This window comes from Triturus cristatus, chromosome 8 (assembly GCF_964204655.1).
Source record: "Triturus cristatus chromosome 8, aTriCri1.1, whole genome shotgun sequence".
In the NCBI taxonomy this organism is placed as follows: Eukaryota; Metazoa; Chordata; class Amphibia; order Caudata; family Salamandridae; genus Triturus; species Triturus cristatus.
Genome location: NC_140591.1, coordinates 1,543,472,215 through 1,543,489,905, shown reverse-complemented (window position 1 = coordinate 1,543,489,905; position 17,691 = coordinate 1,543,472,215). Strand labels below are relative to the sequence as shown.

Here is a 17,691-nt window from a genome sequence, read left to right as displayed (position 1 = left end):
GACCCCCTGGCCCCCGCAGATGCCAGCCCACCCGCAAGACCTACAACGCCGCCACTCTCATCGCACTCAACACCGGCCGGAGCCCCGGCTGCTGCAGAGCCACCCAAAGACGCACCCACGGACCCTTCACCTGCCAATCCTGCAAGTTCTCCTGCATCCGGACCCGTACCGCAACCGCCAAGCCAAGCACCAACAGCAACCACCTGAAGCACCTGAAGTGCATCCTGCTCAACACCCGCTCCGTCCACAGGCACGCAGTGGAACTCTGGAACCTGCTCGACGCCACATGCCCAGACGTCGCCTTCCTCACGGAAACCTGGATGAACGCCTCCTCAGCACCCGACATCGCCATCGCCATCCCGGACGGATACAAGATCACCCGGAGGGACCGCGCCAATCAGAATGGAGGAGGCATCGCCATCGTCCACAAGAACACCATCCGCATCACGACCAACTCCGAAGACACCCTCACAGCCGCCGAACACCTGCACTTCCAGATCCACACCGACCCCAAGACGACCCTCAGAGGCACCCTCATCTACAGACCACCGGGACCTCGCACACAATTCAGCGAAGACATCGCCGACTTCATCAGCCCGCACGCCCTCCCCTCCGCTGAGTACATCCTCCTCGGGGACCTCAACTTCCACCTGGAGAACAACAACGACCGCAACACCACCACCCTGCTGGACAACCTGGCCAACCTCGGACTCAAGCAACTGGTGACCACCCCCACCCACTACGCCGGCCACACGCTCGACCCAGTCTTCTCCTCCAGCAAGGACATCACCTTCAGCCACGCCACCGGACTCCACTGGACAGACCTCAGCTGCGTCCACTTCAGCTTCAGAAGGACCACGACTCACCACCACCCGCAACTGGTCCCCCGCAGAAGCTGGAACAAGATCACTGCCGACCAGCTCACCACATCCCTGAGCCAGAACCCCCCCACCAGATCAGCGAACCCCAACCAAGCCACCAACAACCTCACGAAATGGATCAGCAACTGCGCAGACGACCTCGCTCCACTGAAGACCCCCCCCGCCAGACCCGGCACCAAGAAAGCATCTTGGTTTACCGACGAACTCAAGAGCTCCAAGAAGAACTGCCGGGCCCTCGAGAAAGCCTGGCGCAGAGACCCAACTACAGACAACATGACCACCCTCAAGCTCGCCACTCGAAGACATCACCAGCTGATCCACGCCACCAAGAAATCCGCATTCAAGGAACGACTGGACAACAACGCCCGCAACAGCAAGGAACTCTTCAACATCGTCATCACGCCCTCGCAAGACCTCTGCAACTCGCTTGCCTCGCATCGCAGACATACACAACAGTTTCAGCACACAGCCAACGCACCCTACGACCGGAACGCCCCCCACCACCACCCTCCGCGCCTGGACCCCAGTCAACACCGAAGACACCATCCGCACGATGAACTCCATCCACTCAGGATCTCCAACCGACCCCTGCCCTCACCACGTCAACAAGGCCGACTCAGTCATCGCACCCCACCTGCGAGACATCATCAACGCCTCCTTCGACACCGCCACCTTCCCAGAGAGCTGGAAGCACGCCGAACTCAGCGCCCTACTGAAGAAACCATCAGCGGACCCCACCGACCTCAAAAACTACCGCCCCATCTCGCTCCTTCCTTTTCCAGCCAAAGTCATCGAGAAAACCGTCAGACAACTGGCCGCCTTCCTCGAGACGAACGGATCCCTCGACCACTCGCAGTCCGGCTTCCGGGCCAACCACAGCACCGAGACCGCCCTCATCGCAGCCACCGACGACATCCGAGCTTTGCTCGACAACGGGGAAACAACGGCCCTCATCCTCCTGGAACTCTCCGCGGCGTTCGACACGGTCTGCCACCGCACCCTAGTGCAGCGCCTCAACAACATCGGTATCCAGGAGAAGGCACTGGAATGGATCATCTCCTTCCTCGCCGGAAGAACACAGAGAGTCCGCCTACCCCCGTTCATATCCGAGGCCACCAAAGTCATCTGCTGCGTACCACAAGGATCATCACTCAGCCCCACCCTCTTCAACGTCTACATGAGCCCCCTCGCAGCCATCGCACGCCAACACAACCTCAACTTCATCTCCTACGCCGACGACACCCAGCTGATCCTCTCCCTCACCAACGACCCCGCCACCGCCAGAACCAACCTACACGAAGGGATGAAAGACGTAGCCGAGTGGATGACGAACAGCCGCCTGAAACTGAACTCCGATAAGACGGAAGTCCTCATCCTGGGATTATCACCCTCCGCCTGGGACGACTCCTGGTGGCCCCCTGCCCTTGGCAGCACACCCAAACCAACAGACCACGCACGCAACCTGGGCTTCGTCCTGGACTCCTCCCTCTCCATGACCAGACAAGTTAACGCCGTCTCCGCATCATGCTTCAACATCCTACGCATGCTACGTAAGATCTTCCGGTGGATCCCCACCGAAACCAGGAAGACGGTCACCCAGGCCCTCGCCACCAGCCGACTGGACTATGGCAACTCCCTCTATGCCGGAACCACAGCCAAACTCCAGAAACGACTCCAGCGCATCCAGAACGCCTCAGCACGCCTCATCCTAGACATTCCCCGACACAGCCACATCTCCGTACACCTGAGAAACCTGCACTGGCTCCCCGTCAGCAAGAGAATCACGTTCCGACTCCTCACCCACGCACACAAAGCTCTCCACAACCAAGGCCCAAGATACCTCAACGACCGCTTGACCTTCTACACTCCCACCCGCCAGCTTCGATCAACCAGCCACGCCCTCGCCGCCGTCCCCCGCATCCGAAGAGCCACAACAGGAGGAAGATCCTTCTCCTACCTGGCTGCCAAGACGTGGAACTCCCTCCCCATCCACCTCCGCCTGACCCAAGACCACCTCTCCTTCAGGAAGCAACTCAAGACCTGGCTGTTCGAGCAGTAGCGGACCCCCCTCCCCCAAGCGCCTGGAGACCCTCCGGGCGAGTAGCGCGCTATACAAATGCTTGATTGATTGATTAAAACACCAAAATGTGACTGTTGAAAAGAGAGAAAGGATCATAGGAAAATTTGAGCGAGTTGATGGAAATGTTATTGCATAGGTGTTCTCTCCTTAAATCAATATAATGCAGAGTATTCCTATGCTTTTTCAAAGCAATAAGGTCTGTTAAAAATCAATAAATATGAAACTAAACGTCCTGTTGGCCAGGATGCACCTTTAAGAGGTTAAAAATATTACTCTGAAGGTAGTCCAATCATAAACCTACCACAAGAAAAATCAAAGCATAACAGCAACATATTCAAGTACAAAAAAACCTGTTTGCCTCATACCCGTGACTCCAGAGGGTAAGATGTTTTAAGATGAGGAGGGCAGACCCTATTCCGCTGCTGTAGTTCAGCTATCCTGTTGAAGTCTTCCAGTGGGTCTGGTTCGTCCTGTCCTGCACCAATGTAAAAACTGTTTCTACCTAAACAAAGGGAGAGAGGAAAAGTTATACTTTGAGCAAAAGAGACGAAAATCAGCTGCTAGTCAAATTTTATGAACACAGCATTGATTGTAAATAACCTACTTCTTGAAATATGTCCCAGCCAGACAATATTCAAACATGTTGTAGCCCAGAATGGTTGACCATGGGATTCTACAGAGGTCCTTAACCCCATCACAGGAGTTACTGAGGATCCAGAACATAAAATTGAGCTGTTCTCAGGTGGCAACCAGAGAGCTCGTGAAAAGGTGACAGGTTGCAAAAATTTACTTGCATCCAGCAACATTTGCACTGCTTAGAAATAACCCAAGATAAAATAAGCACTAGCAAAGAGATATTCTACCTCGGGCATAAAGGCCATGAAATCCTTGAATCCAAATCGAATCCTGGCATTCAAGCCATACGTAACATGAAGATGGGGCAATCAACATTTCTCCACAAGGGAATAAGCCAGGTCAATCATATTACTCCAATAACTGCAAACTATGCAAATGATTTACATTTATATTGTGCTAGTAAAAACATCACATGTGGATCAACTGAAAATCTGGCATGGTTACAAGCCTTGAAAAACAAGGATGGCCTAGGCCGATGTTAAACTCAAGTATCCCACCCATAGCTCTATAAACGCAGTGATAGCCTGTTTGTGAAGCCATCTCTATTACAGCTTCCAAATTTCCTGGGAAGGACTATGTTGAGGCTCATCTTGACAGGTGGACGGAAGAACTAAAGCTTATACAGACTCCAGGGCAGAAGATTCTCTGAAGAATTAGATAGAATTAAACTGATGCTATAAGGCTGGTTAAACTGTTTGAAAATCAGAGTCAAAGAAGAAAACAGAATGCAAATGTAACTCTGCTCTTGTCGAACACTACAAGGCAAGGCCAGGATACTACGTCTTGAAGAATAGGTTAACTGGGTACAAAGAAAGCCCAGCTTGTTTTCATATACTTGACACTTCATCTATATATAGGCTGCTCACCACTTTTCATAGGTTGATTTAAATTCCATTATGTAACAATTTCTGTTTTTAATGCTCTAGGTAACCCCAAATGTTCTCGTTACATGAAAGTGTGCAGAGCTTGCTTTTCAGGAGTCTGGATGCAGGATAGCACAATGATGGGCCAATTTCTGTGACATTCTGACACCACTTTCATGAGAAACGGGATTCTGTAAATTAGCAGACAATACCTAGGCCTTACCAATTCCTCAAGCATTGGAAATTGTTATAAGAAAACCCAGGTTTCATGCTGGAGACTTCACCTTGCCCATCTACGTTATTCTCAATAGGAGCATCCACTTTCTTAGAAATAATTAAGTCCGGTTTCTTACATTGTGACAGGGTTTTGAACAGAGGAAACTCTTGAAACCTTTAAGAGAATTGTGTACAACCATAATACTGAACATGGATTCCCAAGAGCTGAATTGTCTGTATGCAGTTTTGGCTAACAGGCAAAATGTTTGACCAGTACTGTAGACCAGATTTTGGCAGATCTTGGTAGGTGAATTAATCATGGGCATGTGTAGCAAATCAAACAAAACCATCTCCTTGCAAGTGGACCAGGTTCTAGAGAACGCACATCAAACCTATTTTAGGATCTTACATGCAGCATTCATATGGATAGAAACGTCTTTACGGGGGACTTGAGGAGCTAAGCTGAAATAGGACTGATAAGTTGTGAGTTAATATCAGCCCTCTGTTCCTAGGAAAAAACTTTATAGGACAACACCGTGAAAATGATATTGATAAACATGTTACGTACATTCAGCAACACTCTTTCAGGTGGGTGTTGCATCCAACCACAGATTTCGCTCATTAAATTATTCCCCAGGGGTCAGCATGGAGCCTGAGATTTTTTCATAGCAGTGCTCTCATGAGTCACTGGGTGGTGTAATGCAGCTAGGCATGTAAATGCCACCAATGCGAGCCAACACCACTTTCATATCTTTTCCCTTTCTGCGTCCTCCAACACAGAGCATTACAATTGTTGGATATAGTGCGCAGTTTACCGATTAGGACCTTTTCAGGTGCTTAAAACAGGCCATTCCAGAGCGTGGCGGTGGGAGGGTGGGAGAAAGAACAAGTTACTTACCTTTGGAAACACTTTCTGGTAAAGACCAGCCAGCCACAGATAGCTTACATTTTTAATACCCTCCGCCCCCAGGCGTCAGACTAGATCCGGAAACTTTTCAGTAGTACATCTGATGCCGTTCTGCTCCGGAAAGGATGCGCTGGCATATATCGGTGCTGCCTCTGCGCTGTAACGTCAGTTACTTTTGAGACTGTTTGCGTCTCCAGACTAGGAGCCTCACAAGGAAATTGGTATACCAGTGTGCAGATTCATAGACTTGGGATCTTATTAAAAGTAGATCAAGTTCAATGAGAGAATCGGGAGGATAAAAGGGTCTGTGAGAAATCTGCTCATAGAGTCTCTAACAGAAAGAGGGTTACTGATGTTAAGCAACTTGTTCTTCTGATAGACTTGTGGCTGCAGATTCCTCACCTCTTGAATATATTCCAAAGCAGTACCAATTGGAGGTGGGTCTGGGCGAGAACTCAAACAAGAACTTCTGGAGAACCAAGCAGGCAATGTGCTCCTCGGCAAACTTGGCCATCTAGACAAAAATGCTTTGTGAAAGGGTGGGAAGATGCCTATGTAGCCACCTGGCAGATATCGAAGACAGGGACTCTGTGCGTTATCGCAGTGGTAGCAGCTTTGGCCCTGGTGGAATGGTTACACAGTCCTTCCTTAAGCTGCTTTTCACCAAGGCATAGCAGATCTTAATGGAGAGCACGATCCAGCGTGAGAGGATACACTTCTGCACAGCCTTGCCCTTTTTCGCAGCAGCAAACCCCATAAAGTGCTGATGGTCCACCAGGTGATCCTTGGTGCGATCAATTCATGTGGTAAATAAAATTCCTTTACCGGGACTTAATTTGATACGGAAACATAATAAAACAGCTCAGTAAAATGAGAGGCAGAATCCGTGGTATTAGAGGTTCGGAGTGGGCTTTATTCCAATGAACGATTATAATCGGTTGCTCCAAGTTCCATCACCACGGAGGTTCAGGAAGTGAAGTACATACTTTATTGACAAGAAATGACTTTTATAATACATACATTACAATGAAGCGAATGCAGTAGGCGTAACAATTGATAAGGAGAATGACGATTCATATGCGTAACCGAAAATGGGTGTAATAAGGAGTAAAAAGGAACATAATTGGTTATGATGTCATATATAGGTGGATCTATAAGATAATACTTGGCATAGATGCGCGCGCAGCAGCATGACGTGTGATTGACGTGCAACTAGGGGGTGAAGGGGACTTGACATTTAGCTCTACATGTGGAGACGAAAAGTCTGGGGGGTCAAGTCAACCTAATCCCAAATCATATCTAACATCCTATGTTTAAAGAACTATGTTATCCACAAAAGAAGGACTCTCGGACAGAATCTATTCTATACTGACTGTGCGTGCGTGTACAAGCGTCTAAGTGTCTACACTAAATGCGAGGGGGTAGGAATATTCCATGGTAACAGGACTATGAATTACTTGCATAAAGACAGAGAAGCCGAGCCATTGCTCGGTAGCTGGAAGAATGTTTATTTAAACTACTAGACAGGAATGCATCGGCTGAGGGATGAAGCAGATAACTCGAAGGTGAAATACAGTTCTTGGCAGAGAATAGGCTGATGTCAGGCTTCGTGAGCCGCGCAGAGAATGAGACAAAGTTCATGGTCACAGATGCAGGCTCAGACTGGTGCTTTCAGAGGCAGAAGGCAAGAAGAGTTTGACGACAAAATCAGGGCCTACTTGCCTGGACTGTAAAATGGCATAGGTAAACCATATAAAACCGGTGGCCTTTCATACTTAGGAATGGAATATCCGGCCTATTCATGGCGGATCTGACAGAGGACATGTTGACGGTGGACACACATGTGTTTGCGTCTTCATAACTGGAACTGGAGGGAACATACATGTACTTGTGATTCATACATGGAACCGTTGGAGTCCAAGATAGGGGACATAACTGACCAGAAAAATCCATATTTCCACATTCCCTCCTTGTCCCCTACTTGCCCGTTAAGAGATATCAATCTTCATCAATCCATTGATCTGTTCATATAACATCATTTGTTCTTCTTTCTTCTTCCGTGACGAATGAGATCTTGGTGGTGGAATACACGATGTGGCACACAGGCCACAGATCGCTGATCCACATTGTAGACATAGACAGCAACTGAATAGTATGAGAAGGCCAATACCTAGGAAGGATAGAACTCTCCATCCCCAGGCTGATATCACACTCCAAAACCAACCGGACCAAGTCCAAGTGCCTGGGTTCTGGTGTATCTGGCTTACAATCTTATGAAGGCGAGTTATAGCTTTATATACAGATGGTGAATTTTCTGGTATGAAAATGCAACAGCTTGATCCGATGACCCTACAAGCTCCGCCCCTATCAGCCAGGATGACGTCAAGGACAAGACGATTTTGAAGCACAACAATCCGCATAGCAGACTGCTCTTCTGTTAAATTGCCTAAGGCGGAAATAGTTTCATTCACTACTGCTTCAAGGGTTCTAGTTAATCTACGTATCAGCTTACTATTAGTAACAGTACCTATATAGGGAAAGATGCCTTTATTGAAGTCTGTGTATTTTTCCCATGCTGTTTCAGTGTAATCGACAATTGGGAGATCTCTCCGCTCTCTGTTGTGTACTAAATGAATATTTCTATAATAATCAGGAGGAGCTAGGAAAACAGGTGGCAAAAGGAATGCAATGTAGCAGGTACCATCCCAATCTAGAGGTAGACGCATATATGCAGTCTGACCACATATAAAGTAGGAGTGGCGATAAGCTCTAAATGAAGATTTGCCTTGATCACTGAATTCTACTGTAGTAGTGCATTTACTATGGCCCATATGTATGGAACCAACTTTTCTTACACACAATTCACCTTTCGCTGGGAATACTGACATGGTTGGTAAAACTAGTTCAACTTCGGATTCGACATTTAGAATCATGAGATTAGGTGTGAAGTTACCTAATCCATATACTTCATTTTCTAGATCAGTTCCTGTTCCTTTGGGGCGACCCTCCTTGTCAGGGTAACAGACTTTGAATAAAACTAGGTTCAGATTTCCCCACACCCACTGGTCTTGGTAAACGGCTGTATCTGAGTCTATGGAATTGATTAAACTAAACCATGCTCCACAGGAGCCATTATGTGTAAACGGATGTGGAAAGAAAGGCAGGACTCCTTCATAATTCTGATAGGGAGGGAGTCGGCCACACACCCAACAATTAGTTGCATTACTAGTCTGATGGGAATGATGTAACATACTAATGAAAGTGTTATTGCGCAGCGCAAGTCTATAAGACAATTCATGCGGGGGTAAGTCACTAAAAGAATGTTCAGCAGTAACATTGTAAACATTTCTGACAATAGGGTAATATATGTGCAACAATATACTTGCAGTAATTATTAAAAGACTTAAGAAAAACAAGATTAATAATGTCACTATGCAATGGCTACGCAGTGATTTACAATACGCCTGTCGTTTCATTATTTTTCGCGACTGTCCATGATTCAGGTCTAGGCGATACATGTCGGAGACAGATTCAACCGCTTCACCTAGGAGAGGACTTAAACAATCAAATCGTCCGACGGTCTAGGCCTTAATTTTAGTTTATAAAGTTCGGAGTCACTTTTTTCCACAAAAGGAAGTTTTGAGTCAATGGGTGAAGACACACAAGGTGTGGTATTCACATCTGATTTCAGTCCATGAAATTTCTTGATATGACTTGAATGAATCCATCCTTTCCTGCCTTCAATCTTCACGGCTGTCCTTGTGGTCAGCAGGACCAACTTAGGTGTCTTCCACCTGGGCTCCAGCTGAGTCTTTCGGTCGAAATTCCTCACAAGGACGAGGTCCCCCGGAATTACGTCATGGGGTTTCACCTCAGTGTTGTCGGGAAAGGCTGCAGCTACCTGTGAACGACAAGATTGTAGTGCAGACATCAAGGAAGCCAAGTAATCTGTCAGCATATTACAGTCAATATCAGTTATTTTGCGTGGTATAGGCGTCCCCCACATATTTGGTGGTCTGCCGAAGATCACCTCATACGGGGATAGCCCTGTTCGAGAGTGTGCTACCATTCTTGTGAAAAAGAGTGCAACTGGTAGTGCTACTACCCAGTCGACACCTTTCTCCCTGCATATTTTGGACAATCTAATTTTCAGGGTCTGATTATGTCTTTCTACGACGGACACAGTGGAATTTCCACTGATAACCTAACAAAAGTGAAACATGTTTCATTAATTCGGATGAGAACGGCTGGCCGTTATCTGAGTGAACAACACGTGGTAAACCGTATCGTGGGAAGAATTCTCGAACTAACTGTTTGGCAGTAGTCGGGGCAGTGTAATCTGAAACCGGGTATGCCTCCGTCCAGCGGGACAGAGCGCAGACAACTACGAGAACATATTTGAATCCTCGACATCGTTCCATCTGGATATAATCCATCTGGAGTACTTCAAAAGGGTGATTAGGAGGATGAAATCCACCTTGTTCTACGGGAACACTTTTTCCTGGGTTGAACTGGCAACAGATCATACAGGTACGGACCTTTTGTTTGGCTGCTGCTCGTAAATGTCTATTGAACCAAATGTGTTGAATGCTGTCTAGCATAGCTTTTTCTCCTAGATGTGCTGGACTATGTATAGTGTTAACTATAACTTGGACCATTGAATCCGGAAGGAACCACACAGACGTTTCCTTCATCATCCATCCTTGGTCCGTTTGGATCCCTCCTAATTCAGTCCATTTCTTTATTTCGTCTGGTGTAGCATGTGTCTGTATGTCAATTACGTCAAGGGTAGGATCTTTAACTGTCATACAATGTGTCGGCATCGGGACTATTGTTTTTGTCATGTCGGATGTTTGGGTTTGAGCAGTCTGTTTAGCTGTTCTGTCGGCTAGATCATTGCCTTGAGAAATGATATCAGTAACCTTCGTATGAGCCTTACATTTCATAATTGATATTGCAGTAGGTAGATGTATTGCATCTAATAAGGCATGAATGAGGGGTCCGTGCTGAATGTGGGCACCGTGGGAAGTTAAATAACCTCTCTCTCGCCACAGCACGCCGAAGTCATGTACAACTCCGAATGCATAACGTGAATCAGTGTATATGTTGACTTTTTTATTTGTGGCTTGAATACAGGCTTGTGTCAGAGCAATAAGCTCTGCGGCTTGAGCTGACAAAGTATTTATACGATTAGTTTCAATGACTTCAGTATCTGTTGTGACTGCGTAAGCAGCCACTAACTCTCCTGTATTTGTTCTCATACATGAACCATCTACATACAATGTCAGGTCTGGGTCTGACAATGGGACATCGGTTAAGTCTTGTCTAGGTTTCGTCGTTATTTTAATAACTTCAATACAGTCATGGGCTAGTGGGTCTGTTCCGGTTACTGGCAAAAGTGTGGCAGGATTCAATGTGTTACAGCGTCTGATTTCTATATGTGGCTGAAAACAATGTAAGCTCGTACCCTGTAAGTCGCGCTATAGTCAAGTGTTGTGTTTGCGTTCTATTTACAAGAACCTCTACTGCATGTGGTACTTGAACTGTCAATGGATGTCCTAACACTATGGCATCGCTTTGTCTGATTGCTAAAGCTGTCGCTGCCACTGATTTTAGGCATGCAGGCAAAGCCTGAGCTACGGGATCTAATGTACTAGAAAAATAAGCACATGGTTTGTGTGCTCCTGCTTGTTCCTGTGTGAGTACTGACAAGGCAGTACCTTCGCGTTCTGTAACAAAGAGTGTAAACTGTTTTCTGTAACATGGCGTTGCTAAAACAGGTGCTTGACATAAAGCTTTCTTTAGGTTTTCAAAAGCTTGTGTATGTTCCTGAGTCCAAGGGAGAACAGTCGATGTGGCTGCCTCCTGTGTTGTCAACTGAATGAGTGGTTTTGCTAGAAATGCGTACTGAGGGATCCACTGTCTACAGTATGAAGTGAGGCCTATGAAAGCCCGCACCTCCTTTTGTGTCTTGGGTATTGGCATGTTAGCTATTAACTGAATGCGGTCGGGTGTAAGCTGCCTTCCCTCCTTGGACAGCGAGTGTCCAAGATAAATAACTCGCTGGACACAGAATTGCAGCTTAGAAGGGGACACCTTGTGCCCCTTTTCGGCTAGAAATTGTAAAACTGTCAGTGATGCTTTCTCACATTCCGGTTCACTTCTCGCGGTGATCAACAGATCATCGACGTATTGAAGCAGAGCAGTGTTAACTGGCATGTGGATACTGTCGAGTTCTCGTTTCAGTGCTTGGCTATAGATGCTGGGGCTTTCTGTAAATCCTTGAGGTGCGCGTGAGAATTTAAAGCTACGTCCATTTAAACTAAATCCGAACAAATATTGGCTTTCCGGATCTATTGGGACGCTGAAAAAGGCATTCTTGAGATCGATTACAGTAAAGAATGTCGCTTCGGAATCAATAGCTGTCAGTAATGACGAGATATCAGGGACCACAGGGAATTGTGGCACAATGCACTTGTTTAATTCGCGCAGATCAATAACCAATCGATATACTGGCGGGGCCTTTGGATCTGTTCGTTTAAGAATCGGAATTATCGGTGAATTACATACATTGGAGTCTGTTTCCACAACTACTCCTTGGGTAATGAGCTCGTCAATAATTTGTAGTAAAGCCACTACAGCATCTGGTGGTAACTTGTATTGTCGTATTCGTGGTAGCACCACTCCTGCCTTTAATGTGACTCGATATGGTGTAATATTCATGCATCCAACACCAGTAGGGCCTTGTGCCCATAGATGTGTAGGTAAAGTCTGCAGTCGGGGATCCATGTCTCTAGACACATAATGACCTTTAAAATCACGTAAAAACAACCTTACTCCTTCCGGAGAACAACATATTATAGCTCCTAGAGCTTTCAGTGTTTTTATTCCTAACAGATTTTCTGGACATGATTTAGTAAGCAATAAATCTGTAGTTCGGGTCAAAGGTCCTATCGTAAGTGGGAGAGGCTGTGATACTTCATTAACAATAGGTTTTCCTGAAAAACCAAGGGAAATATTCTGTGAGCCTGAGAGGGGTGCCCCTGGAACTTCACTACGTTTTATGGTTGTTCGACTTGCCCCTGTATCGAGTAAGAATTTTCTGTCTTGGCCTAATAATTCACTATGTACATAAGGTCCTTCTTGATCTACAGGGATCTCGATAAGGGGTAAATCAACTTCCCTCTCTAGGCTTGTTCATGCGTATCGTTGATAATCAGGATAGTCGTACTGTGCGGTCTGGTACAGTTGTCGTGTCGTGGTTTGTGTGGCAGCAACAGGCAGCGCTGGTGCAGCTGGCACAAACTGTATAGACTGTTGTGAAGCTGGCATGGACTGTGCATGCTGCGGAGCTCCTTGTTCATTCTGGTCCTGTCTAGGTGGCCGTGGTCTTTCTTGTGTTTTACCTATGGTGATATGTTTCAAAACTGGACAATCGTGTACGTAATGACCTGGCTTTTTACAATAATTGCATGTCCCTTTTACAGGTCCGGCTGAATCACCGGAATGTGTCATACCCTTTTTATGTCCTTCAGCTGGAACTGTCTGAGAAACTAACATTTTCATTTTCGTGTCTTTCATGCGTCTGTGTTCATGTTCTTGTTCCTCTCTAATTCTATTGTGATGGTACTGTAACATTTGTAACATTTGTGATGGAGTGTTACCTTGCCAGGTACTCTCGAATTTTAATACTCTATTCTTTACTTGGGGCAGAGCATTTTCTACTAATTTTGTTACAAACAGATGTGGGTATGATTCACTACTCGCTTTTATGCCACTATTTATACCAAAACATTTTTCAAATCGGGCATAGTAATCACTAGTGTCTTCATCTTGCTTCTGTTTACAGGCTGAAATTGTACCCCAATCTTCCTTTTTCGTAGTTAATAAACGTGGCAGTACCTGTACTAATAAACCTGGTAGTGCTTTAGTTTTATCCCCAAGTCCTGCTCCTGCAGTTCGGGCCTTTTCTTCTGCTTCTAATACTGACCATTCTATCTTTTGGTCTCCTACCTCCCACTCTTTTTCCCTGAGTTTCTCATAAATGCCAGCAGGCATCAATACCTTTAATATTGTCATAATGTCGGGATAGGTATACTCTCCCATGAGTAACATGTCTTTAATTTCTCGGTGAAAACCCGCTGGATCTTTGTCATGACTGGGTACCACTTTCTTCATTTCTAACAATTCTATTTTTGATATGGGCGTATATACAAATACGCGCTTAAACTCGTTGTCCTCGCCCTTTATTGGGTGCACTTCTCGTAAGGGATTCTGTCTATCCATGTAATACGTGGTTCTTTCCTTGATGGGCAATGAGACACGGTCTGAACATACAAAAAGAATATACTGCTTTCTTGATTCTAGAATTTCTTTAATTAATTTAGTACCTGAACCTCTCCATCTATTCATAAGCAATTCAGTCAATATGTCAGGTAAGGGACCAGGGTCCGAATGCTGACTCTGATATAGTATAAGGAGTTGTTGAATCATATAAATCCCAGCTAAACGCTGTTCATCTGGGGTGAGATTCAAAAATGTGCGTGCTACTGTATCATCACTATATTTTCCGGGACTGTCCACCCAATGGACAGCTGCCCTAGCTAAATCTTGTTCATCCATAGAATCGAGGAAATGATAACCCCTTCGTTCTCGGAGTAGTTTGTCGGCGGCTTGGAACGAATGCTCGTTAGACCTGATGTTAATTATAGGTATTTGGAAATTCCTGTTATTATCTGGACATATCGGACGTATCGGGTCAATAGGACATCTATTACTATTACAAGATCTTCCTTTACCTACATAGGCTATGGTGTCTGACTGTCCTGCGGGCAGTGCTGATCCATCCTCCTCGTTTTGTTCGAACTCGTCTACCGCTAATCTTTCTTCGTGTAGGCGTTCTATTTCTTTACGGATCTTTCGGCACATGGCTATTATACAATTTTGTTTATCATGTCTACCTTCTGATATATTCTGGCTCCATCTGGTAAGAATTTGCATTGCTTCCGGGTCTACCCCCGGTCGGTCTTCATTTCTGATCACACAATTTATGAGGAAACGTAACAGTTCCCCCTGTATCTCCACTTTCTGGTATTCCATAGCTCTGTTAATACATTCAGAATCTCGCCCTGTTTGAACAAAATGGTATATATTATCTAGATGCGCAGTCATTCCTGGTAATTTCCCTAAGTACACTGCGGCTCGTCTGATACGTAATGATGCCAGGGTCATTTCGTCCTCTTTGCCGGGCACAGGGTCATATCTGCAATCTATAAGAAGTTCCTTAAGCGTACGGGCATTTATGAGTTTGGGGGTACGTGAATGTGCTGACTCTTGAAAAGTAAGTTTATTTATTCTGGGTGGCGTAGAAAAAGTGTTGCTAGTACCTCCCGTAGCCCCATCTGGGGTGTCGGGCGTGAAAGGATTCGTTGAACGCGATACAGCAACTATAGGTGTGGACACAGCTATAGAAGTATCTGCAGGGACAGATGTAGAAACAGATGTGCTTGCCGGAACTCGTTGCACGATCTGTTGCTGTAGGGATACGGGTACTGGGTCTTGGCGTTGAACCTCCCTGATAGGCGGTCTATGTGGGGCGGAATTAGCATACTCGGGAGCTGCGTCATCTAAATATGAGGAAAGAAAAACATCTTCTGCGGTTCTAGGATGCCCCTTAGGATGTACTTTTATTGGGAATAATGGGGGCGGCAAGTCTTTCGGTGTTTCTGGAGTAGCTTTAGGTAATCCTTCGGCCAGAAGGGGATACATACCATTCATAAGGGCATTCCTTTGTCTGTCTACTTGTTCTGATTTCACTCGGATACCTTCCTCAATTAATAGATTTTCTCGAACTTTATTGGAATTCTCTATACTCTTCTCCTCCTGTCTACGTGCTTTTTCTGTACGTCTATGAGATTCTTTACGCCATAACTCAACGGCATCTTTGTGACTGTCTGACTTTCCTTTTCCATAACTCTTCTTCTACTTTCATGATGCACTCTGCATCCCAGGTTCCCGCTGTGGGCCACCTCTGACTTTCTGGTAATTCCTTGGTGTAGTCTACCCATAAATCAAGAAATAATATAGCGTCTAAGCCATGTTTATGATACATGAAGTACCCTGGAGTGTCCCTAGGAGGAATAGGAACGGCTTCTTCGAGTACCCCTTTTCTGGTAGTGATCTGTCTTAGTTTCGAAAAGAACGGCATATTGAGAACTGATCTGATACTTGATCTTGAACACACTTAGTACAAAAGCACAATAATGAACAACCATTCATACCACAATATGCAGGACGTTTAACACATTAAACATTAAACATTTTTTAACCTTTAAAATAACCAACAATGATGATCGTCTGCATAACTAATCACCAAGCATAATTCTTTGACAATAACTAGATACTTCGGAATACTTGACATACTGCTAAACAGTACATATACACTGCTAAAACAGTGCAGACCGGATTTGTGTACCCAAACCCGTCTTGACCGGCACAACCTATGTGCACGTCAGAAATGCCTCCCCAGTAATGGTACTCACCGGGTAGCTTCGGAAACGGAAGGCCTCGGAGACTGAACTTGGACCGGACTGGACTCGACTCGACTCGTCGGAAACTGGACTCGACTTCGAACTGGTGGGCCTCTGTATACCTCGGATCTTGCTCTCTCAGCTAGGCTCTGGTCGGGATACTTCGCACTTCTCACCGCCTCGTCTGGGTGTTGATCGCAGCCTCAGTCGCCCCCGCTTGACCGGAGGGAGCTACAGGAAATCCTGCTGGTACGCGTTATTGTCCGTCCAGCTGTGGCAGGAGACCGGGCCTGCAACTCACCGCCGGCGCGTGAGATGAGAAAGTGTCCCTATTCGGGCGCCATTCATGTGGTAAATAAAATTCCTTTACCGGGACTTAATTTGATACGGAAACATAATAAAACAGCTCAGTAAAATGAGAGGCAGAATCCGTGGTATTAGAGGTTCGGAGTGGGCTTTATTCCAATGAACGATTATAATCGGTTGCTCCAAGTTCCATCACCACGGAGGTTCAGGAAGTGAAGTACATACTTTATTGACAAGAAATGACTTTTATAATACATACATTACAATGAAGCGAATGCAGTAGGCGTAACAATTGATAAGGAGAATGACGATTCATATGCGTAACCGAAAATGGGTGTAATAAGGAGTAAAAAGGAACATAATTGGTTATGATGTCATATATAGGTGGATCTATAAGATAATACTTGGCATAGATGCGCGCGCAGCAGCATGACGTGTGATTGACGTGCAACTAGGGGGTGAAGGGGACTTGACATTTAGCTCTACATGTGGAGACGAAAAGTCTGGGGGGTCAAGTCAACCTAATCCCAAATCATATCTAACATCCTATGTTTAAAGAACTATGTTATCCACAAAAGAAGGACTCTCGGACAGAATCTATTCTATACTGACCGTGCGTGCGTGTACAAGCGTCTAAGTGTCTACACTAAATGCGAGGGGGTAGGAATATTCCATGGTAACAGGACTATGAATTACTTGCATAAAGACAGAGAAGCCGAGCCATTGCTCGGTAGCTGGAAGAATGTTTATTTAAACTACTAGACAGGAATGCATCGGCTGAGGGATGAAGCAGATAACTCGAAGGTGAAATACAGTTCTTGGCAGAGAATAGGCTGATGTCAGGCTTCGTGAGCCGCGCAGAGAATGAGACAAAGTTCATGGTCACAGATGCAGGCTCAGACTGGTGCTTTCAGAGGCAGAAGGCAAGAAGAGTTTGACGACAAAATCAGGGCCTACTTGCCTGGACTGTAAAATGGCATAGGTAAACCATATAAAACCGGTGGCCTTTCATACTTAGGAATGGAATATCCGGCCTATTCATGGCGGATCTGACAGAGGACATGTTGACGGTGGACACACATGTGTTTGCGTCTTCATAACTGGAACTGGAGGGAACATACATGTACTTGTGATTCATACATGGAACCGTTGGGGTCCAAGATAGGGGACATAACTGACCAGAAAAATCCATATTTCCACAGTCCAAGTGATGGATTTTCTCCCCCTCAGACGAGTGAAGCAGAGCAGAGAACGCTGGCAAGGTGATGGTTTG

At 45.9% G+C, this 17,691-nt stretch overlaps 1 protein-coding gene across 11 annotated transcripts in view; it reads right to left on the bottom strand.

The window, feature by feature from the left end:
- Positions 1-17,691, bottom strand: part of NUMA1 (nuclear mitotic apparatus protein 1) — a 734,824-nt gene that overhangs the window by 123,543 nt on the left and 593,590 nt on the right. For all 11 annotated transcript variants that reach the window (XM_085623424.1, XM_085623417.1, XM_085623420.1 and 8 more), the window contains one exon: positions 3,327-3,463. In XM_085623424.1, the coding sequence (XP_085479550.1) occupies positions 3,327-3,463 (137 nt within the window). The remainder of the gene's footprint in view (positions 1-3,326; positions 3,464-17,691) is intronic.